At 34.4% G+C, this 26,963-nt stretch overlaps 1 protein-coding gene across 3 annotated transcripts in view; it reads right to left on the reverse strand.

Moving 5' to 3' along the window:
• The window catches only part of CCDC178 (coiled-coil domain containing 178), a 503,460-nt gene that overhangs the window by 464,736 nt on the left and 11,761 nt on the right, over positions 1–26,963 (reverse strand). For all 3 annotated transcript variants that reach the window (XM_034943399.2, XM_057300489.1, XM_055102765.1), the window contains exon 3: positions 9,226–9,305. In XM_034943399.2, the coding sequence (XP_034799290.1) occupies positions 9,226–9,283 (58 nt within the window). In that variant the 5' untranslated portion in view covers positions 9,284–9,305. The remainder of the gene's footprint in view (positions 1–9,225; positions 9,306–26,963) is intronic.

Consider the following 26,963-nt stretch of genomic DNA (forward strand, 5'->3'; position numbering starts at 1 on the left):
CCATCTCAGCCTCCCAAGCAGCTGGGACTACAGCTGCTGCACCGCCATGCCTGGCTTCAAGGAAATATTTGTAAACATACATGTCCACGCTTTATTAGACTTACTCTATCAAAATCTTCAGGGGAGAGCCTAGACTTGTAGATTTTTTTAAATTTTTCTGCAGGTTACTGTGATGCACAATTCTAGTTGAGAACTAGTGCAATAGACAATTACTTCAGTCTCATCTCTCACCCATATAACCAATTCCCTTTATCATTTGAGGATTTGGCACACACACAGAAAAGACCCATGAAAGCCCTAATCTCTCACCTCTGGTTGACCTTGAGACTCTGCATGTGCCAGAAGGAAAGGCTAAGGCTGAGCTGTCAAGTCCTTGGATGAGTGTTGAAGATGTATCTGAACATGTACATAAAGATGCTCAGCAAAGACAGAGATTTGATTCCAGGAATCTAGAGAAATATCTGTTCTGCCATTAATTGACCATTAAGCCAACTGGATAGAGATTTCAGTGGGTGGCCACAGAGGGCTTCAGAGAACTAATTCAGAAAAGTTGCTAAATTAACAACTACAAAAATCAGCAGGGAAAGCAAACCCTAGAGAAGAAGAAGAATCTGATGTCCACAGGTTTTCACGTTCTATTATTTTAAATGCCCAGTTTTCAACAAAAATGTATGACATCCAAAAAAAAAAAAACGGACAAATGGTTCATACAGAGGAATAAAGCAAATAGACCTTTGTCAAAATCAGTTTGGAAATTACAGTTACACTTTGATACATAAAAATCTTGAAAGTCAGCATTCGGTTTCTCTTAAAAGAAAAAGCTGAACGGAAATACTCAACAATTTTTCTTAGGTCCATCAGTGAATTAAGGTTACAATGTAAACTGACACCCCAAAAACTGGAGGGTCAGGCTAATGCAGAAGTTGCTGGAGCCAAAAATGGGTAGAGAAGTGTAAGATCTAATTGATTAACTATTGGAGGCTGAGTGTGGACTAGTTTGAGAGTTAAAAACTTCTGGGGAGTCAGTATTAGAGGGCCAGGTATATTTTTACTTTTATCTCCAGCTCCACCTTGTTCTCACAGTTGAAATTTGAGGAATACTCCTTTTGACTTCTAGAAGAAGGGGAAAAGTAGTTATTTTGAATTATTGCCAGGGTAAAAATTGCCATTTTGAAATATACCCAGAAGGTTTGGTTTACCACTACCCCTCAAGGGAAACTACCTTAACAGAGACTAACCAATTGAAAGAGGGAAATATTCACTTCAGCCCCTCTAGACTTCTTGTTAAACCTAAGGTGAAAAGAAATCTGAGAAGCAAGAGATAACATTATGCATTTGTCAAAACCCAGAGATCTGTACCACAAAAGAATGAGTCATGGACCTTAGTTCATAAAAATGTATCAATATTGGTTTATCAACTTTAACAAATACACAACACTAATGCAAGATGTTAATAATATTGGAAATTGTGAATGTGGGTTAGGAGATAGTGAGTATATGAGAGCTCTGTATTATGTACCAGTTTTCTATAAACCTGAAAATACTCTAAAGACAGTCTACTAATTAAAAAAAAAAAAAAAAGTGAAATGTCATTTCACAGCCACTAGGAGGCTATAATAATAAAGTAAAAACAAACCAAGAAACTAATAACTGTTGGTAGGGATGTGGAGAAACTGGAGTCCATGTATTTTGTATTATGAAATGTAAACTATGGCTGCTTCTGTGGAAAGCAATTTGGCAATTACTAATAAAGTTAAACACTGAAATTACAAAATGACCCAGCAATTCCATTCCTATACACCCAACAGGAATGAAAACATATGTTTGCACAAAAACTTGTATTCAAATATTCATAGCAGCATTATTCATAATATTCCTAAAACAGAAACAACTAAAACATCTATCTACTGATGAATGTATAAACAATAGGTGGAATATCCATAAAGAATAATATTATTCAGTCATACAAAGGAATTAAATATGAATACATTTTACAACATGGATGAACCTTGACAGCATTATCTTGGTTGAAAAGGTGAAAGGCATGCAGAGCCAACTATTTTATAAAATCACTGATATGAAATATCTAGAGTAAACAAATCCATAGAGCAAGAAAACAGATTTGTGGTTCCAGAGGCTGGGTAGAGGAGGAATGGGGAAAGAATGCTAGTGGTACAGGGTTTCTTTCAGTGGTTATGAAAGTGTTCTAGAAATAGATAGTGGTAATGGCCACACAAACTTATACTAAAAATTCTAAATTGTAAACTTTAGAAAGGTAAATTTTATGTTAGGTGAATTGTAGCTTAATTTTAAAAAGCTAAACACAGTATCACTTAGCATATATGCCAAAATAGAACAATAGTTATTTAAATTATGATAAAGAAGACTGAGAACTATTATTCAATAAAAACGTAATTATCAAGAATTACAAAAATGTATGTTATTTATATAATTTAAATTTTAAAATTATACTTATAATGCATCTGTATAAATACATCTATATCCATTAAAAGATAATGTATATGAAAGAAAACAGTAGTGTTTTACTATTAGGCATGTCATATTTTTTGTATTTCCAAAATTTTTATATTCTAGTAAAATTTTAAACAGTAAAAAAAAAAATGAAAAATCCTTTGGAATCTACATAAGAATACTAAGTTGATTATAATTAGATGAAAATAAAATTGGTATGATTTGATGTCAAATGACAATTAGATAATACATTTAAGATACTCTCATAAACAAAAAATAAATTATATTAAAAAGTAAGCCAAATAATTTATCAAATAAAACTGTCATTCAAGTATATAGGCCAGAGATAATTGCTATGAACATTCAAGAAATGAAAGAATATATTTCCTGGGATCCCTTTCTGAATCCACTAGAAAGTAGATGTAGTACAACAAAAACGAAGGGAGAAATTTGGCATAGTACAGGCAGTGAATCTTGAATATGTTAGCTTTTTAACTAATATCGAAGGATGGGAAAAGTATAATAGGCTGGAAGGCTTATGTACTTATGCTCTGACAATGCAGATCCAGTACTGATGATGCAGATACAGTACTAGTACCAAAAATATGGTGTTGGGTGTGGAGTGGGAGTATATGCAAAATACAATAAGAATACTTTATAAGTATAAACCAGGAATAAAACAATATTCCTTAATTAAATGATAGGAAGACGGAATGCAAAGGCAAGAAAAGCTTCCTAGCTGATTTTGGTATTGCTCATAATAAAGATCCAATACACATTATCTAAGAGAGAGAGAAGTAAGATATTAGTATCATAAACTTTTCTAAGTGTTAAAAAGGACAGCAAATAATGTACAAAATACATATGTATAAATGCATTTAAATATAAAAATGTAATGAAAATGAAACTTTATGAGTCTTATTTGTAATTGTAAATGGGCTTAAATCATCAATAGTTAAGTGAACTGTAAAAATATGTTGTATACATCACACAAAGTGATTCAGAAAGTTTTAATTTAAGTGATGGGCAGAAATATACTAGGCAAATGAATAGAAAATACAGCAATTGTCATGATCTTTATATCTGACAACATAGAATTCTGATCAAAGAATATAGTGGGGCAAGTTTAAATATTTCATAATATGAAAGACTACTATATAAAATAATAGTATTACAGCTCATAACATTTATGCACCTAATTACATGAGACCAAATTTGAGGAGATGAAAAGAGAAACAGAAAAATCTACCAAAAGTAGGTAGATTAACAGATTTCTCTCAATCTAATAAAGATTGAAAGGATAAAAATTAGTAAAAACATATAGTAGATCTCAGTGACATAATCCATAAGGTAGATCTTATAGATATTATACTCTTAACCAAAGTATTTCATAGGTCTAAATAATATATGTCAAAAATAAATCAAAACCAATTAAATCTAAAAGTTATAGCAAGTCTATAATCCATACTTTCCCATGGGGAGTAAAGGAGAGGCCCCCAAAGAAAGGAAACAGGTAACCAGGTCAAATCCCCTAACAAACGTGCTAATAACAGAAATTCTGGCAAACATACTAATTGACGTTTGTTAACTGGAGAGTTCTTATCAACAGAAAGCTTTCAGCAGGATGTTTTTGGCTGTTTGAATTATAACCATAAACAAACCTGAACCTATGTGTTTACGGGATATGGCTCCCTGAAAAACATCATGTTAACTATTAAACTACCTTAATAAAAAATGGAGCTGTTTCATGACTAGAGGGCAGTCTTCTGAATGAGTCACGTGGCTGCACATACATGCTTAAACACATAATTCTTTAATCTGGAGCAGAGTACATCCAACCAGGTGAGACAGGACCTGGAGAGCTGTTCTGATGGTCCCAGATGTCTCCCTGCTTCAACTGTACTTGAGAATTTCCTATAGCCTTAAAATCGTTAGCAAAGATACACACTTTATATGAGTCTGATTTGATTTGACTCTCCAATCCTTTTTATTATCTCTATGTTATTTCAAGGGAAACTTACAGCTTGACATAACTATATTAAAAAAGAAAAAAGCCTAAAAATTAGCGATCTAAGCAACCAAATTTAAAATATGTGGGACAGCAAACTCAAAGAAAGTAGAAGGAAGAGAAGGAAGGTAATAATATCCCAAATTCATAAAATACAAAGCAAAATAACAACAAAAACCTACAGATAATCCAAAAGTTTTGATATTAGCAATTTGAAAAGGTTAACACAAATGAATTACCTCTGGCAAGACTGTCAAGACTAAACAGAGAACCAGAAGAAACAAAAACTGTATTATGAATGTAAAGAAGAAACAACTGCATATAGAGAGATATAAAAGTAAAGACTATTATTAACAGTATTGTACAACAGTATTGTAAACATTTAATATTTAACCAAATAGATTTTTAAAAGAAAAAATTATAACTTGCTAATCAATAGTGAATAGAAGATAAACAGAAAGCTTGAGTAGTACTAAGGCCAATAAATATTTTGTATCAATAATTATATCCCTCCAAATTAAGAGGTAATTTTAGCCAAATACTCCAGAAAAAAAATAATAAAAATATATTATCTTTTTTGGAGAACAGAAAATAAAGAAGCACTCTATAATTCAATCTAGAAGTAATAAAACCCTCATTACCAAAACAAGAAATGTTCAGAAAACTTAGGGGCCAATGTTACTGAATAAGAAAGATGCAAACATCCTAAACAAATGATTATGAAACAAAATCTACAAATATATTAAAATACAGTAAAATTTAAAAAGTTGTTTGTCCCAGAAATGAAGTTTATTTAAAAATTGTAAATCCATGTATGCAAGTCATTAAATTTAAAGATTAAAGGAAAAAAAAGTCCAGAAAAATGTTAGTAGATGTAGAAAAAGTATTAATAAAATTCACAACAGGTTCACAATTTATAGAAAATTATAAAGAATGATCTTTACAAACCATAAAAAAAATTAATGGCAAAACATTAAAAGTCTCACTTTAAAAATCATGAACAGGAAGATGTGTGCACATTTTAGTCACCTTCATTCAACAGGGCACACACACAAAAAACCAGCCTAGTGATAGAGAAGAAAATGGGAAAAAATTACATTGAGAAGAAAGTAAAAATTAAAACTTAATATTTTCAAATGATTTAACAAACATTAGTGAATTAATAGGAGAGTTAAACTTGTTAGATGAAATAAAATATATAGAACTGTATATGTATTACATTAATATTTATATGTAATATATAAAATTAAATGAGATTTGGAAGAGATGAGTGAACACCAGGTTCTATTCTTTAAGCCAAATTATAAGTGCACAAATATATAATTTTATCAATATTCTTTAAACTTTACATGTATTTTCCAGATATTTTTACACATGCAAAGTATTTTCTATTTTAAAATATCAAAACACTATTCTGTAAAAAAATTCATTCTCTGCCTGTTATACAGAAAACATATGTTATGGAAAAGACACATTGGAAAAACCTTAATAAATAAACGCACTATCAGTATTTTGATACAAATAAATGTGATGCTGCCATGAAATGCAGTTTTGTATTTAGAGAAAATACTGCCTGCAAAGCTAAAAAATTATAGTTTGTTAAAAGGTCCTGTTAATTGCAATAAAAATTGTTAGCCCAAACAGAGCTAACCATTTGTAAATGTGAGTCATCTGAAAATACTATTGGTCAGCTTGTTTAAGATATATGGCTGTAATTTTACAGAACAATTTGAAAAAGATTGGTAATTTGTTTTATGATTTATGTCAACTGAGAACACAGAATAATCATCCAATTAATTATTTTTATTTTTATTGTTTGTTTTTTGAGACAGGGTCTTGCTCTGTCACCCAAGCTGGAGTGCAGAGCCGCATGCGACATCTGCCTCCTTGGTTCAAGGGATCCTCCTATCTCACAGCTTCCCAGTAGCTGGGACTACAGGCACATACCATCAGGCCTGGCTAATTTTCGTATTTTTTGTAAAGACAGGGTTTCACTCTGTTTCCCAAGCTGCTCTCCAACTCCTGGTCTCAAGTGATCCACCCACCTCACCCTCCTGAAGTGTTGGGATTACAGGCGTGAGCCACTGCGCCTGGCCCCATTAATTATTTTTAGAATGGTGAGAGTTTCCGTATGATTGTAGTAGTTACATCATGAACGAAAGAACATCAAAAAATGATTTTATTTCGGATAATTTTAAAAGTGTTATTATGCTGAATGTAGTTTCACAGAAGTTAGTAAATATGACCTCCCACGGTGTTCTTGTGATAGAATTAATGACAAACTTTTTCAAAAGTTAGTATATAATACATAATTAAAATCTTCAAAGACATAGCAATAAACACTGGCAATAAACACACAGGACTGATAAATTCCTGTGGCTTAAACACAGACATTTCAATGCTTTTCTGGATTAGCTGTATGTTGTTTATAATGGCTGGTTGTCTTACATACAGAATAGGAAATTTGATGATGGTGTGAAGCCAAAGTGACAAAAGTAAATTTTAACTGATAATCCCCATTGATGTTAGCATTCCAAATATGGCTTTTAATGTCACTTAAATACGAAAGTCCTAAACTTGCTCACCAAGCACATTTTAAAAGACAATTTATTAACTATATTATTTTCCAAAGTGTTAGCCAAACAGACATATTTTCATTTCTTATGCATTTACAGATGTCTATATCACAGAAGACTTACATTCCATTAAATCATGTGATATGTAGTTTTATCTGCTATGTATATCTATTGCATCAAATGATGGTGGGTGGCTTAAGTCATGCTTAATATGATTGACTTTCTAGCTTTTGCTTGCAAACGAGTGTAGAGTGGATCATTTTCTGTTCCAATTTAAAATAGGCTTTGTCAAGTCATTCAAAGGAAAATCACCAGCGCAGCTCTCTGAAGTCTTGGAACAAACTATTAGTCTTTTTAATTCGCATTATAATCAACCCCAAAACTTTCAGTTCTTTCAACTATTTAAATATGAGTTACACACCTGTATGATTTTCTGTTCATTCCAAATTGTGTTTTTGGGGAAATTATTTTAAATGAATAACTTGTTCCATGTTACTAATCTGAGATTGGGATCAATTTCCAGAAATAAAAACAAGCTTTTGCTTAAGCTTTACAAAACAAACTCTATAAATGAAAATGAAATAACATTTTTTTCAATTAATGTTGATAGAAGAAATAAAGAGCTACAAACCAAGGTTTTTCAAATTTTGAAAATATGTGGTGATGAAATAAGATTCTAACCCAAGGCTAACAATTTTAAATAAAATCCATTCTGTCATGACCTTATTCACGTTTGGAATTACTAAATGACTGCTTTCAATTATAACCCTGAAGAAAATTGTAGTAAGTTGATTGCAATAATAACCCCAATAATTTTCTCCTCCCCGTATTCACTTTCCTTTGCAGTGTGACTTTGCAGCATCTTCCATCAAGAGGTGGAGTCTAATCTCCTACCCATAGATCTATGCTAGTTCTGTGATTTGCTTTGATCAATAAAATGTGACAGAAATGATAGGGCACCAGTTCTGCGCATTGGCCTGAAGAGGCCTTCTGTGCTTCTGTCCCTCCTCTTGAAACTGCCAAAACCCAGAGATCAAGCCCCTTAATAGTATGCTGGAATATGAGAGACAAGCAAGTGCAGAGCTGAATCAGCCTAATTTTCCCAGCCAAGACCCTAGACCTGTAAACAAGCTCAGCCAAAATAAGCAAGATCAGTAATGGTACTGAATTAACCTGTGGCTTACTCCAGATGCATGAGTGAGCTGTACTGAGCCCACCTGATATCAGCAGAACCATCCAGTCGACTCATGCAGAAGTTAGCATAAAATGAATGTTCATGATGCTGTATGCACCTGCATTTTTATGGTTGGTTGTTACATAGCATCAGTGCAGCAGTGATAACTGATACAAAGACTACCTATTGTTCTCAAAGTATTCAAGGTTAAGTTCTATACCAGGGTTGGCAAATGTTTTCTGGAAAGCATCAGATAGTAAAAATTTTAGATTTTGTGGGCCAAATGCAGTCTCTGTTGCATATTCCTTATTGTCTTCTTTTTTCTTTTCTTTTCACAACTCCTTACAAATATAAAAACCATTCTTAATTTGGGGTCTGTAAATAAAAGGCTGCTGGCCAGATTTGGGCAATGGGCTATAATTTACTGACCTCTGTTTTATATCATGCAAAGATATGACATTGCTAACATGATACAGAATAAAAGATGTCAGAGCTCAAGATGCAAAAAAATAGAGTAAAGTAATGCAATAAAATCATATAATTTTAAAAATAGAATTATATTAGTATTTTCATTTTTAATATTCCATGTTTAGCTTCAGTGATGTGATGGTAAAAGTTTAATATCCAGCTGTTAGTTGGTAATAAATACTAACACCATGGCCAATTTGAAGTTACCAGTGGAGTGGAATCGAGAAGAGATATATACAAGAGCTGATTCCAGCACACCATTGTTGTACTGCTTACCTATTTTATTACCTATAACACAGTTCATCCATAATTATAAAATAAACTGATTATAATTCAGATAATGTGTTTTTGTTATGCTGACTCACTCTTTTCTCTTAGCTCACTTTACTGGTCCCAGTAAGTTTTGGTTTTGTGACCATTATCCTGGAAAAGATTACTATCTTTGCAGTTGCCCTCCTCTGTAAGTGATGTGAATTCCATTTATCTATGAACTATTTTCAAAGAAAATCAATTTATGATAAACTTACCTATATTGGTTTGATCATCTCTAGTGGAAGAAGAGGAAACTGTCTTGTTTTCAGTCATAGTTATAAGAATATTTTAAAACCTAATTAGAAAGAAAAATATTTAAATATCATGAATCTAAATTAGTTTATATTTAATTTTACTAAAAATTGTCAATTCAAGAACTGATAGTGTTAAATGTAAGGATGTAAAATGTAAGGAAGTCCAACAATGTACTCTTTTTCTTATTAGGACTATTACGATCTCATTCAGAAATATCCAATATAAAAATCTTCATTAAAGAGGGATCTTTGATCTTCTACTTTGCTGGTGACTTAAACCAATACCTAGGCTGACTACGAGATAATTTAGCATTGGCAATTGTAGCTATGGGTTCACAGCCCTGGGGGGATTCTAGAACCTACAATGTTTTCATTTCATATAATAAAAGTTTAACTTTACTACCATCTCTTCTTTACCTTCCTTCAGTTCCTTTTTAAAATATTTTAAGAGTAGAGCAAAAAGTGCAATGGATTTCTATATCTCCATCAACCAATTTCAACAATTATCAATTTGTGACCAATTCTGAATTCTATACACCCACAAACTGCCCTGTCTCACCTACTTCTGATAATGGTTAAGCAAAACACAAGTATCATATTATTGTATCTGTAAATATTTCAAAAAATTTTTAAACATAGCCATAATACCAATAATGTAATTAACACAATTAATGATGTCTTAATATCACTAAACATATTTTGTGTTCACACTTGTCTCACATTTTCTGTTTTTAAGAATTGTTTAAAGCAATAATACAAACAAGGTCCGTACATAGCATTTAAATGAAATGTCTCTTAATTATCTTTTAGTCTATGCGTTCTCCCTGTACTTTTTTCTCCCTGTACTTTACCTAAGTAAATATCAAATATTTTGTCCTATAGAGTTTTCCACATCGCTAACAACCTCCCTGTGCTGTATTTAACAAGTTTCTCTATTCCCTATAATTCCTGCAAATTGGTATTAATTAGAAACTCAAAGTGCTGAACAGAAAGAAAATAATTCTATAAACACAGAAATAACAATTGTCTCATTTAATTTGCAGATCTAAATCATTATATAGTTTAGAGACTGGAAATCATCTAATTTATTTTTTGTTTGTTTGTTTTACAAGTCAGAAAATCTTGACTGAAATTAGTAAATTAATGCAATGAAAAAAGACTTCTTAGACAAAAGTGCTATGAAAGAAAACCCTAAATCCAAGCCTAGTGCTCTTCCAAATAAACCACTCTACCTCATAAAGACCAACTTTTAAAGAAAAGTAAGCTATAGAAAAGAGCATAACTAAATGTTGAGAGAACATAACAGTGTTTTATGGACATTAACATTTTTTAATTCAATGAAGATTATAGTTGAAACATATAATTTTATTTCTTCTACTACACAAAATTACTGGAAAAATTAAATAATATTAATAAGAAAATGAATTCCTCCAGTAAGATAGAACTGGGTAAATTGAAAAAAAAATGCTTCTACTGCTATTAAAAAATCTGGTTGAAATATAATTTTTGAATCTTCAAAAAAGCATCTAAGAATTAACAAGGTAATAAGGAATACCTAGTTCCAGATCTAATAGAAGTCAAAAATCCAGAGAAGTGAGACTAACATTTGAGGCCACTCTTTCCCTGGGGACAACATCTGACCCAGGAGAGGCAACTGAGAGGTTGGGCAGTACTTGTGAGGGCCACACAAAACTTTGGAAACAGAAGATGGAATCCAGACTCTGCCAAATGTAGGTGCCCTGAGAAATCAACCCATTCCTAGGACTGAGACCACAAAAGTCTGTATTTCAAGAAACAGAATGAAACAAAAATAAAGTCTATGAGAAGACTGCCCACAGACTGAAGCCCAGCCTCAAATTACCTGGGTAATTCCAAATCTCAGTAAGGCCATTCTTGCCCATTTTGTGTGTTGACTCACAGGACACTCAACATACAAAATGACTATGTAACCAAAATCAACAGAAACAAAAGACAGCATAAACTAATCCAAAGACACTCTAAATAGCAAAATTACCAGATAATATATCACTGGACAACTTTGCTTAACATCTTTATAAATCGATCACGTTTATAACATCAAATTTTAAAATGTCAAAACTAAAAATAATAAAAATTAATATTGTCGATTTGAAAAGCAGCCAGTTAGAAATCTGTGAACTGAAAACTGCCATAACTGCAGTTCTAAACTCCCTGGTTTAATTTTAATGTAGCTGTGACTAGGCTGAATAAGGAATCAGTAAAGCAAATTTAGAAAAAAAAACTATCTTGAATGAAGCATGCAGTTACATAAGAACAGAACACAGCCCTCAGAAATAACACCACACATCTACAACCAGCTAATCTTTGACAAACCTGACAAAAACAAGAAATGAGGAAAGGATTCCCTATTTAATAAACGGTGCTGGGAAAACTGGCTAGCCTCAGGTAGAAAGCTGAAACTGGATCCCTTCCTTACACCTTATACAAAAATTAATTCAAGATGGATCAAAGACTTAAATGTTAGACCAAAAACCATAAAAACCCTAGAAGAAAACTTAGGCAATACCATTCAGAACATAGGCATGGGCAAGGACTTCATGTCTAAAACACCAAAAGCAATGGCAACAAAAGCCAAAATTGACAAATGGGATCTAATTAAACTAAAGAGTTTCTGCACAGCAAAAGAAACTACCATTAGAGTGAACAGGCAACTTACAGAATGGGAGAACATTTTTGCAATCTACTCATCTGACAAAGGGCTAATATCCAGAATCTACAAAGAACTCAAACAAATTTACAAGGCAAAAACAAACAACCCCATCAACAAGTGGGCTAAGGATATGAACAGACACTTCTCAAAAGAAGACATTTATGCAGCCAACAGACACATGAAAAAATGCTCATCATCACTGGCCATCAGAGACATGCAAATCAAAACCACAATGAGATACCATCTCACACCAGTTAGAATGGCGATCATTAAAAAGTCAAGAAACAACAGATGCTGGAGAGGATGTGGAGAAATAGGAACACTTTTACACTGTTGGTGGGACTGTAAACTAGTTCAACCATTGTGGAAGATAGCGTGGTGATTCCTCAAGGATCTAGAACTGGAAATACCATTTGATCCAGCCATCCCATTACTGGGTATATACCCAAAGGATTATAAATCATGCTGCTATAAAGACACATGCAAACGTATGTTTATTGCGGCACTATTCACAATAGCAAAGACTTGGAACCAACCCAAATGTCGATCAATGATAGAATGGATTAAGAAAATGTGGCACATATACACTATGGAATACTATGCAGCCATAAAAAAGGATGGGTTCATGTCATTTGTAGGGATGTGGATGAAGCTGGAACCCATCAGTCTCAGCAAACTATCGCAAGGACAAAAAAAAAACACCGCATGTTCTCACTCATAGGTGAGAATTGAACAATGAGAACACTTGAACACAGGAAGGGGGACATCACACACCAGGGCCTGTCGTGGGGTGGGGGGATGGGGGATAGCATTAGGAGATATACCTAATGTAAATGACGAGTTAATGGGTGCAGCACACCAACATGGCACATGTATACATATGTAACAAACCTGCACGTTGTGCACATGTACCCTAGAACTTAAAGTATAATTAAAAAAAAACAGAAAAAAAAGAAAATTCAAAAGCAAGCATAAATTCAACACTCCTGACCTCTACTTTTGGGAAGATGGAATAGATATACACTTTTCCTTATTCCTTCCTGTAAGTACAATAAAAAAAACTCTGGGTGCATTATATGTAAAACCAACATAAGAAGACTGAAAGGTGTAGAGAAGAAGGCAGACTAGCTAGGAGACTTGTTACCAGAGAAACAAGGAGGTAGTAAATTTCTGAGATTTTCTCTATGCTTTGTATATTCCAAACTTGAAGTAGAAGAGACCAGCAACCCAGAAATGCCAATGGGTATAGACAAAATAAAGCTCCAACAAAAGCCTGCTTTCTTTAGCCAAGAGATCAGGAAAGGGGCGGCTTAGTAAGAGGGAATGCATTTAGACAGTAACATCTCTACTCCAGCTAAACACATCAGAAAAAAACTGCCCGGGCCGGGAGCGATGGCTCACGCCTGTAATCCCAGCACTTTGGGAGGCCGAGGCGGGTGGATCATGAGGCCAGGAGTTCGAAACCATCCTGACTAACACGGTGAAACCCCGTCTCTACTAAAAATACAAAAAAGTAGCCGGGCGTGGTGGCGGGCGCCTATAGTCCCAGCTGCTCTGGAGGCTGAGGCAGGAGAATGGCGTGAACCCAGAAGGCGGAGCTTGCAGTGAGCAGAGATCGCGCCACTGCACTCCAGCCTGGGTGACAGAGCCAGACTCCGTCTCGAAAAAAAAAAAAAGAAAAAAACTGCCCCCACAAAGACTGAATCAGAAGCCTAGACTATATCTACCCTGGATAGGCTATAATGAGGACCCCAAATTTCCTAGTGGGTAGTGGTATCAGAGTAAATAAACTGTAGGGATTCAAGACTTTCATCTTTACTGATAGGACTCAAGAACCACACCCTACTCTCCAACTCTCCCAGCACCTCAAGATCATTTGGAAACTATGTGGGGAGCCTGGACTTCCACCCACTCCCACAAGTAAAGAAGTACCTTTATTCTTCCCCACTGGGTAGTGTGAGACATTACTTGCACCACAACCCAGCAGTAAAAAGGCTACACCACTCTCAAGGTGTCAGTGAAAGCCACATAGGGAGAAGTAACAAGGCATTCCTCCTACCCCTTCCAGCCAGAAAGAGCTGGAACTCCCACCCTTGCCCAGCAGTAAAAGTGCAAAGTGCAAATTAAAACCATAATGAGATCTCTATCTATGAAAATGACTAAAATTAAAAAAAAATAGTTGCAACATGAAATGCTGGCAAGTATGTGGAGAAACTGGGTCACTTAGGCATTGCTGGTTAGAAGGCAAAATGATGTAACCACTCTGGAAAATACTTTGGCAGTTCCTTTCAAATCTAAAGATGAACTTAACAATAAGAGGCAGCAATTGCACTCTTAAACATATATCCCAGATAACATTTTCATTCAGATTGTACATGAATATTCTTAGCAGTTTTGTCCACAATAGCCAAAACCTGCACGCTACCTAGATGTCTCTCAGTGGGTGAATGGCTAAACAAATTGTGGTACATCCATACAATGGAATACAATCCAGAAAAAAAGGAAGACTATTGATACATGCAACAATTTTGATGAACTCCATACTAATTATGCTGAGTGAAAAAACCTGCAATCTCAAAAGGATACATATTGCATGATTCCATTTATATTCATGACATAACATAATTACAGAGTGGGAGAACAGATTAGCAGATGCCTAGGCCTAGAGATAGGGGAGGAGTAATATCAAGGAATGCTGTGGTGGGGTAAGTCTCATGATGTTGGTGATGATATACAAAGCTACACATAAAATAAAAGTTCACAGAGCTGTACACACACACACACACACACACACACACACACACACAAATAACTGTGAGTATTACCGCTGAAATCTGAATAAGTTCCATTGCCTGTATCAATATAAATTTTATGGTATTATTGTTATTATTGTTGTACTATAGTTATATATGATGTTAGTATAACATTGGGAACTGATGGTTGAAGGGAGCACAGGACTTTCCTGTGTATTTCTAAGCAATTTCCTATAAAACTATAATTATTTCAAAATAAAAAGCTTCTCAAGACTGAACCAGGAAGAGATTGAAACTCTGAATAGACCCATAACGAGTTCCAAAATTTAATCAGTAATAAAAAGCCTACCAACCAGAAAAAGCCCAGGACCAGAGAGATTCATTGCCAAATTCTACCAGACATACAAAGAAGAGCTGGTACCATTCCTACTGAAATTATTCCAAAAAATTGAGGAGGAGGAATTCCTTCCTAGACTCATTCTATTAGGCCAGCATCATTCTGCTACCAAAATCTGGCAGAGACACAATGAAAAAGGAAAATTTCAGGCCACTCTCCTTGATGAACATAGATGCAAAAATTCTCAACAAAATACTAGCAAACCAAATTCAATAGCACATCAAAAAGCTAATCCACCACAATCAAGTCAGCTTTTTAAGTGGGATGCAAGGCTGGTTCAACATACACAAATTAATAATGTCATTACACAAACAGAACTAAAAACTACATGATCATCTCAATAGATGCAGAAAAGGCTTTTGATAAGATTTAACATCCATTCGTGTTAAAAACCTTCAACAAACCTGGCATCAAAGGAACATATCTCAAAATAATAAGAGCCATCTAATAAGACAAACCCAGAGCCATCATCATACTGAACGGACAAAAGCTGGAATCACTTCCCTTGAGAACCAGAAAAAGACAAGGATTCCCACTGTCACCATTTCTATTCAACATAGTACTGGCAGTCCTGGCAACAGCAGTCAGGCAGAAGGAATAAATAAAATGCATCCAAATAGAGAGAGGGTTAAAGTATCCTTGTTTGCAGGCAATACATTTCTATATATAAAAAAAAAAACCGATATTCTCTGCCCAAAAGGCTCCTAGATCTGATAAAGAATTTCAGCAAAGTTTCAGGATACAAAATCAATGGATAAAAATCAGTAGCATGTCTATACATCAACAACACCCCAGCTGAATGCCAAGTCAAGAACACAATCCTATTCACAATAACCACACACAAAACATTACCTAGGAATACAGCTAACCAGGAGGTGAAAGATCTCTACAATGAGAATTATAAAACACTGCTGAAAGAAATCACAGATGACACAAATGGAAAATTATTCCATAGTCTTGGATTTGAAGAATCAATATTGTTAAAATGGCCACATTTCCCAAAGCAATTTACAGATTCATTGCTATTCCTACAAAACTACCAATGACATTCTTCACAGAATTAGAAAACAACTATTCTAAAAAATTCATATGGAACCAAAAAAATTAAAAAATCCCCACTTCAAACTATACTACAAGGGTACAGTAACCAAAACAGCGTGGTACTGGTACAAAAACAGAGACATAGACCAATGAAACAGAATAAAGAGCCCAGAAATAAAGCTGCACACTTTCAACCATCTGGTCTTTGACAAAGTCGACAAAAACAAGCAATGGAGAAAGGACACCCTCTTCAATAAATAGTACTGGGATAACTGGCTAGCCATATGCAAAAGATTGAAACCGGACCCCGTCCCTACACCACCATATTCAAAAATCAACTAAAGATGAATTAAGACTTAAATATAAAACTGAAAGCTATAAAAACCCTGGAAGATAACCTAGGAAATACCATTCTGGACATAGGCCCTGGCAAAGATTTCATGAAGATGCCAAAAGCAACTGCAACAAAAATTGACAAATGAGAGCTAATTGAACTAAAGAGATTTTGCATAGCAAAATAAACTATCAACAGAGTAAACAGACAACCCACAGAATGGGAGAAAATATTTTCTAACTGTGCATCTGACAAAGGTCTAATTTCCAGAATCTATAAGGAACTTGAGCAAACTAACTAATAAGTACAAACCAAAGAAACCCATTAAAAAGTGGGCAAATGACATGTAGACTTTTCAAAAAAAAGAAATACACGTGGCCAACAGGTATATCAAAAAATGCTCAACATCATTAATCACTAGAGAAATGCTAATCAAAACCACAATGCGATATCATCTCACACCAGTCAGAATGGCTATTAAAAAGTCAAAAAATAACAGATGCTGGTGAGGTTGTGAAGAAAAGGAAACGCTTATGCATTAGTTCAGCCACTGTGGAAAGCAGTTTGATGATTTTTCAAAGAACTCAAAACAGAATTACCATTCAACCCAGCAATCTTTCTTTCCTTCTTTTTTTTTTTTCACCAATCTCATGATTGCATATATACCCCCAAAAAATAAAGTATTCTACCATAAAGATACATGTACACGTATGTTCATTGCAACACTATGCACAATAGCAAAAACATGGAATCATCCCGAATGCCCATCAATAGTAGACTAGATAAAGAAAACATGGAATGTTTACACCATGGAATAGTACACAGCCATAAAAAGAATGAGATCATGTCCTTTGCAGCCACATGGATGGAGCTGGAGACTGTTAAATCTTAAGTGAAATAACACAGGAACAGAAAAGCAAATATCACATGTTCTCACTTACATTGAGTACACATGGACACAAAGAAGGGAACAACAGACACTGGACCCTACTTGAGGGTGGAGTGAGGGAGGAAGTTGAGGATCAAAAAATTATTAGGTTGGTATAAAAATAATTGTGGATTTGCCATTATTATTATTATTTTTTTTTTACACCAAGTCTCACTGTCTCCAAGGCTGGAGTGCAGTGGCATGATCTTGGCTCACTACAACCTCTGCCTCCCAGGTTCAAGCGATTCTCATGCCTCAGCTTCCTGAGTAACTCAGATGACAGCCATGCACCCCAACACTCGGCTAATTTTCTGTATTTTTAGTAGAGATGGGATTTCGCCATGTTGGCTGGGCTGGTCTTGAACTCCTGACCTCAGGTGATCCATCTGCCTTGGCCTCCCAAGGTGCTGGGATTACAGGCATGAGCCACTGTGCCCAGCCTGCCATTACTTTTAATACCTATTGAGTACTACTAATATGCTTATTACCGTGATGAAATAATCTGAACACCAAACTCCCGTAACACACAATTTATATGACAAACCTGCACATGTACCACTGAAATTAAAATAATAGTTAAAAAAAGTAAAAAAAATTATAAAAAGCTTAAAATAAAGGCATAAAGGAAAAGCAAAAAGATAGCTAGAAAATCCTCATGCTTGTGGAAATTAAAAAATACACTATAAATAACCTATATAAAAGAATATATCACAATGGAACTTAGAAAATATTTTGGACAATGATTTTGAATATAAACATATCATAACATGTGGAATACAACCAGAGAAGCAATTAGAGGAGATGGTGTGGAAGTGAGAGGGAGTCTATTTTAGACAGGTTCTTCTGAGAAATTCTCTTTGATGAAGTGACATCTACCTATAATTAACTGAAGGAATGTGCCAAAGGATTTTAGGGAAGAGTTTCCAGGCATTGCTGACAAATATGCAAAGGTTCTATAGCAGAATGTGCTTAGAGTGGCCCAAATAAAGTAATGATAGGTAATTATTAATTCTAGAACCAGTTCTAGTACAAAAGTATAAACTAACAACAACAACAAAAAGATCTACTGCATTTCAGCTGATATTGCTGCAAAGGATTCCATCATGCTGGCCCCAGCTTTCCTTCCTGCAACCCTCAGGCTGTTTTCATCAATGTGTCAGTAGCTTGGCTTGTTAACTTGCCAGGGTAAAATCTTAGATCTTTCACAGTTCTTGCCAGGAAGCTGATTGTTAAAATTTTATGAATTTTGCAAGCCAGTTGTGGTTTTGTTGGTAGCTCAAAATGAACCATGGTGAATAGATTTATAACATAGAAATCAGCAAATGCTACAAATCAAGATTTGTTTTTGTTTTTGTCTTGAGAGCTAGTTGTTAAACATTTATGAGTACACCACGACCAGAGAAAGATTCACAAAAAGACAGGACAAGCGCTGTATCATTTGGCAGAACATAAGGTCACTGGAAGAGCAGATGAGAGAATTACAGATGTAATGGCTGAGCTGGGTTAGGTTATCAATGCTGGAATGGGTTACGCTCAGTCAGAAAACAATGAATAGATAATTTGGTGGTTCTAGAAACAGGGATATGAGAATGAATAGAGTCATAAAAATGGACTGGTAGAAAAGGAAAGGTACTATTTTGTCTAAAAAGTTTACACATCAATTGTTTCAAAACTTGTGTCTTCTTAAACTCTCTATTTGCAACTTCTCTCTTTTGAAAATAATCACCTCCTACTTCAGAAACGAAATAGAAGAAATCAGACTTAGATTTGAATTCACTATCCCAAAACCCACAAAGCAAAGACATCTGTGCCCTTCCTCACATGCTTTTGCTTTGGCAATGCAGGGGTCTTCCTCTACTGGTTTCTTATTCTTCTATTTGTGCTAGGGAGCTCATACATCCTCTTGAATTATTACTTCAATTACCATTTTTAAATTATTATCTTACTAGAAATCTCTTTTGTGCTCTTTTCTTAGAATAATTGTTTCTCTTGGCATGCATGAAGCCACACATTCTTTTCTTTTCTACCCCATTACAATAAATAGAAATGCTTTTTTTCCCCAATGTTATGATCTAAGGAAACCATTTCATTATTGTTTACAATCTGATTGTCTTTACCCATTTTCCTTTCCTCTCTGGCCAATTATTCTATTTTCTTCTAATGACACATTAACATTACATTACACTTTTATGATCTTTTCCTTTACTTTCTCTTTTTTCCATTAGAATATACAATCTGTGTTATTCACTTCTCTAATCTTAGCATCTTCAGCAGCAACATCCAATAGAACTTTCATGATGAAAATATCCTAAATCTGTACTGTTCAAAATGGAAGGCACTAGCCACAGTATCACCTGAGATCACTTCCGATCCCTTGAATATCAATATAACTTGGCTAAAGCAACCAAATAATTGACTTTTAATTGTATTTTATTTTAATTAATTTAAATAGCTACATGTGGCTATTGGCTACCATACTGGACAGCACAAATCTATGCAATGCCTGGCACATCTGGTTGAAAATGTCTGGTTGAAAATGAAAGGAAGCATGATGAAAAAACACATGAATGAATGAAATACCTGCAAGCTGTTTATAATCCTACAGATTTGCCTGGAAGTTCACTTTGCCCTCTGTCTATTAAAGTTTTCTAGCATTGGTTCTGTTATCCAGTTTTTATTAGAATATTTACTTGTTTCCACATTTCAAGAGTATATGACACATATACATACTTTTGTTTCACCATTCTTATGCTAGCATCTCAGCAAATCACTATATTCCTCTAATTTTGTTTGCTTCTTCATAGCTAAAGCAAAAATTCTGATCTATCATTCTGGTCAGAAAACCTCACTTTACCCATTTTCTCTCACAATTGTATTGGTAATTGTCTTGCTTTATTTATAGTGAAAAATTGCATAACAGTATAAAAATAACATTGTACCCTATAACCCGGCCTAAAAAAATAGTTAATAATACAATTTAAATTCCTATTTAATCCTCAGTGGTCACATTTCCTTTCTTGCCTCACCAGAAATTACAGCCATCAAAATCATAATCCAATGATTTCAGTATATTTTTACCGCATGTATGTCCTCCAAACAAAATACTGTGTAGCATTGGGTTAGCTTTAAAACTATCTGAATAATAGTATACTGTAAAAAAATTCGACATAATATTTTCCTATTTAGGGCACGTTTTTAGGTGTATTCATGTCACCACACGCAGCTATATTGTATTCTTTCACTGCTGTATAGAATTTTATTGTATTAGTATATCTATTCTCCTATCGATAAACACTTCCATTGTTTTTAAATATTTTCCCTTTTGTAACCAATTTTGTTTTAAGGATTCTTGTACACTTTTCTTTGTGTATAGCACTAGAGTATCTCTAGGGCAGGCATGTGGGGAAACACATGTTGGTGTCTGTGTGTGTTTTACCTTCAAGAGTTCTAGATAAAATACTTTGTTAATTCTTTGCATTATGAAGATCTTCTCCCACTTTATTCCATGTTTTTTCTTTGACAAAGTGTTGATTTTTTAATGGAAAAAAGCATCTGTTTGGATCATCCATTGCTCAAATCCACAAATAATTACTAGAGTTAGCAACTAGACAACTTAGAAAACTCATTCCAAACACCCATAAAAATTAAAGCCTCAAAGTCAATGATGGTAAGTGCCATCTACTCTTGTAAAACCTAATACTTATCTGTATTTATAGATTTTATCTTTGTCATATTGTTTCTTTTTATCTATGTTATTTTAATAGCTTTGATATAGCTATGCAATTAATAATAAACTACTTTCCTATTCTTTCATATTCTCATGAAAATATTAAGTTTAGTTCATCTTAAATAATTTCATTAGCCATTTTTCCCTCCTTTATCTTTTCCAGTAAATAGTGCAAATATATTGGTATTCTTCCAGTAATTATAAAGATCATATTCACCTGTTTACTTTTACTGGTTTTTATCTATAGCTTAGCTGATTCACTTTATCCAAATATGCCCAATATTAGTTAGAAGTCTACATGTCTTTTGTAAAGAAGATCTGGACACAGGGGATACATACTTGTTTTATAGTCTATATGTGACTGTCATTGACTTGGAGTATGGGACAGGGAGCATTGGATTTTAAGTCAGAAGACCCAAAGTGTAAGTCTCTGCCAGTTAGTGGTGGTGTGATAGTCACTAACCTCTGAGCCTCAGAAGATGAGAATGAAATAATAGCTTCCCTATCAAATTTAGTGAGTTGTGAGGTTCAAATTAAATACATGTGAAACTACTTTGAAAACTGTATAGAGCACCATACAAATGTTATTTGTTATTTTTCCAAGGTTCTGATGAGAACTTTTCTGATCTCTTAGATCTAACTGAATTATCATGAAACTTTGATAAAACTGTACCAATATGTTGTTTCGTATAGTACTATGGGGCATGCAAGTTTTTTAAACCCTTAGTTTGTTATATTTTAAATTTCCAGATCATTTAACATTTGCTTTACTTCGGTTTTTGTTTTGTGTTTTGTTTTGTTTTGGTGTGGTTAATATGCCTTTTTTATGTAAATGGGCAGTAGAAGTTGGTGGGGGTCGGGTCGTAAGTACTAATAAAGGGCACTCTTTTTCCTTCTTAAAAAAAAAACGGTTTAACAATGGAAAATACTTCCTAATCTATAGAATATTTGAAAAATAACAACTTGCTTTTTTCCAGCTTTACACCTATAATATAGCTGAAATTTTGAACTCACTTAACGTCATAGTGTAAGGTACGTGGATGCGCTTTATTCAAGGAATAGGCCAAGGCAGACATCCAGGCCTGCGTGACTCAGCTGGATTGGTGTACGGGCACACACCTCCACTTGTTATATAACCTATTTGTGTAAGTTCATACTTGGTTCTAAGCCACTAGTGTCTGTAGAAGGTATAACTACCCTTCTGATGCTGTGCATAGGGCTTGACACAGTGCTGGCACCCACAGAAAGAGACAGAGAGAGAACCACAACTGTCCGTCTTGCATACAGACACAGGGGAGCCATGGCACGGCCCAGAGGGAGAAAGAGTTAAGCTGCTGACCTTAAAGGCAAGGGAGAGGCTGACGTGCAGGCATGGGGGTGGCAGGAGCCACAGAGCTAGAGCAGACAGCTCAGAATAGGACAGTGTGAGAAAGCTGCTAATGAGAGAGCTAGCGTAAGACAGCTGCTGATGAGAGAGCTGCTGAATTAAACCGCACTTCACCTGCCTACAGCCCCCTGAGTGTTCTTTCAGCTATCTGCCCATCCACTCACTCCCCTCGAACCTTGGCATGGGCTCGAACCTGACCCCAGGCGTGATATTTGGTGTAGTCGTGGACCTAACACATAGTTTAAAAATTGTGTCAACGGGGCTTAAAACCTAGATGACTGATTGATAGGGGCAGCCAACCACCATGGCACATATATACGTATGTAACAAACCTGTAAGTTCTGTACATGTATCCTGGAACTGAAAGTAAAAAATAAAATAGTGTCCAATATTTTATCCATACAGCTTCTAAACCCCTATGCAAGGTTAAACATAACAAATAAGACCACAGAATACACAAACAATCGAGCAAGGCAGCAAACAGGAAACAGAGACAGGATCTCAACCAAGGTCTGAAAACAGGAATTTGAATATTAACAGAAGCAGTAGAATGACCAACCACTACTAACAGTTTAAAATGTCTAAATCAGATTGCCAATTATATTGACTGTCCTCAATTAATTTAAAAACAAAAATTTAAAAAAAACCTGTAACCTGAAACACAATATTTATGGAAAAGATATTGGGAAATTTCAGCAGTCAATCCATAAGAAAAACAGAATTACAGGGACTCACATGCTGTCAGCATTCTCCCTGCCTTGGCCTCAGATTCTCTTTTTATAGTCATTTCAATTTTCTTTCTGCAGTTTGACTTTTCCGTGTTTCAGAAATCTTAGCTGCTGACACCTCCTGAGTTTTATAACATAAAGCTTCAGCCACCAAAGAGAAGCTGACTCTTTCTTACACTTGATTCCAATTATCTCTAGAGGATTTTAATTAGCCTTACTTAGATCAGGTGTCTGTATCTGATCCAATCAATTGTTGCTGGGAAGTCAGGATACTTGAACTGTGCTGCTTGAGTCTGTTCTCTTTTCCCTGGCTACATTCATGGATGGGGTGAGGATGCTGTCTACTAACATGGCTGCCCTCATGATGATACTGAGGCTGATGGGGCCAAGGAGAGAAGAGAGGAGCAAGTCTAAGTTGACATTTCTAGAGGCTCTCTTCCAAAAATAGCAGTCAGATTAACAGGTGGTGGTTCTACAGCCAGTAGAAAAATATTTTGGCTATCATGCAGAGATGTTCCTGATATATTTTTTCTTTTTTCGTTTTTTCGTCTCATCTCTGTAAACACCTGAGATGGGATGTTCCTGATAAGCAGTTTTTCAAAAGAAAACAAAGCTATATTATGAGGTAGCAAAGATTATATCACTAGAAGTCATAAAAGAGAAGCTATAAAATAATTTATTAAGTATGATATAGAAAGGATTAAAGAAATGTCTAAGAGACTTAACTGAATTATTCTCGATCTCCTGACTTCATGATCCGCCCACCTCAGGCTCCTGAAGTGCTGGGATTACAGGCGTGAGCCATTGCGCCTGGCCTAACTGAATTATTCTCTAAGACCCACTTTAATATTCTATAATGCTTGATTTATTTCATTTCAGTCACCCATTGTTTCCTTTAGTAACATTAGCTTGTAGCTTTATGTTTATGTCACTGTGACTTATTTAGGAAACAAAGATGAATAGATGAATAAGGCAATTTGCACCCTCAAGGAATCCATCAATTTGACCAGACACACCTTTTTTGGTAATAGCAAGGAATTTTTTCACAGGGCATAGAAGTTACATGCCCATGAGACAATAAAAATATTAAATCATACATTCCTGCCATCTCTTGCCTCTCTATTTTACGTTCTGTATTCTAACCACACCAGTCATCAAGACAAGCCATCTGCTTCCATGAAGCCATTCCTTTGCAAAGTCTCTTTACTCTTCCTTTCCTTAGGTCTCTAACTAATATAAAGTTTCCTTTTACTTCTCACTACAAAACATATTTGCTTTCTTCTTTCCTTGTACTTTCTTATCAATTCAGTATCATATTGCACTTATAGTCTCTTGAATAATTGTGTACGTGTGTTACTTTTCCTACTGAAGAGATCTGAAACAGCAAGGGCTTTGTCTGTTTTATTTTTTATAATTAAAGCCCAACAGAGTATAAAATTATTTAATTGTATTATAATAAAATGAGGATTGTCAACAACGGGAAAATTTCTGAAAAATGAGATCTTGAAAATCAAAGTTTGAGTTATTGTTAATAAAATAAAGTAAAATAATTAACATTTACATGTATTTTAAAGAGCTTCCAGACTTAATATTTGCTCTTAATGTGAAGGAGCATAATCCTGCCTTAAACATAGAAAAGATTCATATTTTATAATAAACTATATGTCAATATTCTACTCACAGATTCTAGGGAAAATATTCCAGTTTTCAAGATGCAATCACTATGATTCATTCTTAACAATTATTTCCAAAGTTATTTCAAAGAACAATAAAGAAAAATGATTTTCAAATAAAGCAAAAACAATAAAAGCAGACAGAAATGCCATAAATGTACTTGTCAAATATTGACTATTATTTTAAGTTCCAAAATGTAAAAATCTTATTTTAGAAAATTTATAGTAACTTAATAGGAGACAAGAATAAATCATGCCTTGAGAATTGCTTTCACAAAGAATATCTTCTTTACAATCTTTTTTATTGTACAATAATAGACTAGATTTTTTGCAACAATGCAGAAGGTATTACAAAATAGTAAAAAATCATGAAAATATCATTGTTCCACATCTTTCCTATACACAGTTACAATAATTTCTTTTATAAATCTTTAAACTCTGTAACCATGATTCCTAATCTCTCTTCTCTTTCTTTGATAAAGTTCTATTGATTTTATATTATGTCTGTATTACATACAATAGATTAGAGTTAAGATGCTTTAAATATTACATCTCATGGTTTTGCTAAAGCCAAGCACATCTTCGGAAAGATTAAATATCATTTTTCTCATATAAATCAAATTAGAACTCACAGAGTCAGCTTCTACCCATATATCCACAAAGATATCTCATACTGTATTCAGAATTTGTCTGAGTAAAGAGATGAGCCTTTCACCTTCTGGTAATTACTTGAGACTTAAAGAGTGACAGGCAATTCAAATCAGCCTTCATGATGTTAAATTATTTCCTAGGTCAATATCATGTATCATGTGTTATTATTTCACCTCTGAGTTACATCAAACAATTTTGCAGTGAATATCCTACAAGCATTTACATTTTCTGACAAAATATAAAGTACTTACATCATTTATATTGAATAAGTACTTTTTGTCTCAAATGTAAAATAAATTTTGATAAATTTGAAGCTTCAAAATTCTTATGAAAAAACTATTTTGTGAATTAGAAAGTACTATTCTGTTTTATTATGACATAACTTTTGTTCCTGAAGAAATTTCTTTCAATTCTATTTTTAAGAATGTCAATAACTATTTATTGAACACTTCTGCAGATGTTTGATAGACATATGGAGGTATATAAGAAAATAATGAGACAACTCCTGCCCTCCAGAAGTTTTTATTTATTTGGAGATATTACTAACACATAAAATATCTAGAAAAGTCTTAACCCAAGAAAAACAAAAATGATAGCTTACACTTAAAACATACCAGTTATTCATTTACTCCTCAGCAGCCTACTGGCCCTATTTTTGTAGAGAAGATCCTAAAGCACTGAGAGGTTAAACCATTTACCAGGTGCTATCGCTGGGCAGTGCAGAGTCGGATTTAGCCCAGGAGTGTGTCACCATGTAATCCCAGCACTTTGGGAGGCCGAGGCAGGCAGATCACGAGGTCAAGAGATCAAGACCATGCTGGCCAACATGGTGAAACCCCATCTCTACTAAAAATACCAAAATTAGCTGGGCATGGTGGTGCACGCCTGTAATCCCAGCTACTCGGGAGGCTGAAGCAGGAGAATTGCTTGAACCCAGGAGATGGAGGTTGCAGTAAGCCAAGATCGCCCACTTGCACTCCAGCCTGGCAACAGAGTGAGACTCTGTCTCAAAAAAAAAAAAAAAAAAAAGAGAAAAGAAAAAAAGAATTAGGGAGTGGATGGAGTGAGGGTAATATAACAGGGTTCCTAGGGTGAAAAAAAGTAAAAAAAAAAAAAAAAGTTCTCAGGACCCTTTAATGTGCAATTGTGTGCAGTAATGCTTTTAAATGAGAATAACGTGTGCAGTATTTTTCAATCAAACTTTAAATTGTAAGCCTGGTTGAATGGAATTAGGAGAATTACAAAGTCTGTGCTTGAGACCATAGAATTAATCTCAAAATCAAATAGATTAAAAGTTTAAAAGGAAAAAAAACAAAATGAACAAGAGAAATATGATTTATAAAAGATCAGACTCTCGAGCATAACACCAAAATCACAAAATATTTTAGAGC

The sequence above is a fragment of the Pan paniscus genome, chromosome 17, assembly GCF_029289425.2.
Source record: "Pan paniscus chromosome 17, NHGRI_mPanPan1-v2.0_pri, whole genome shotgun sequence".
Taxonomy (NCBI): domain Eukaryota; kingdom Metazoa; phylum Chordata; class Mammalia; order Primates; family Hominidae; genus Pan; species Pan paniscus.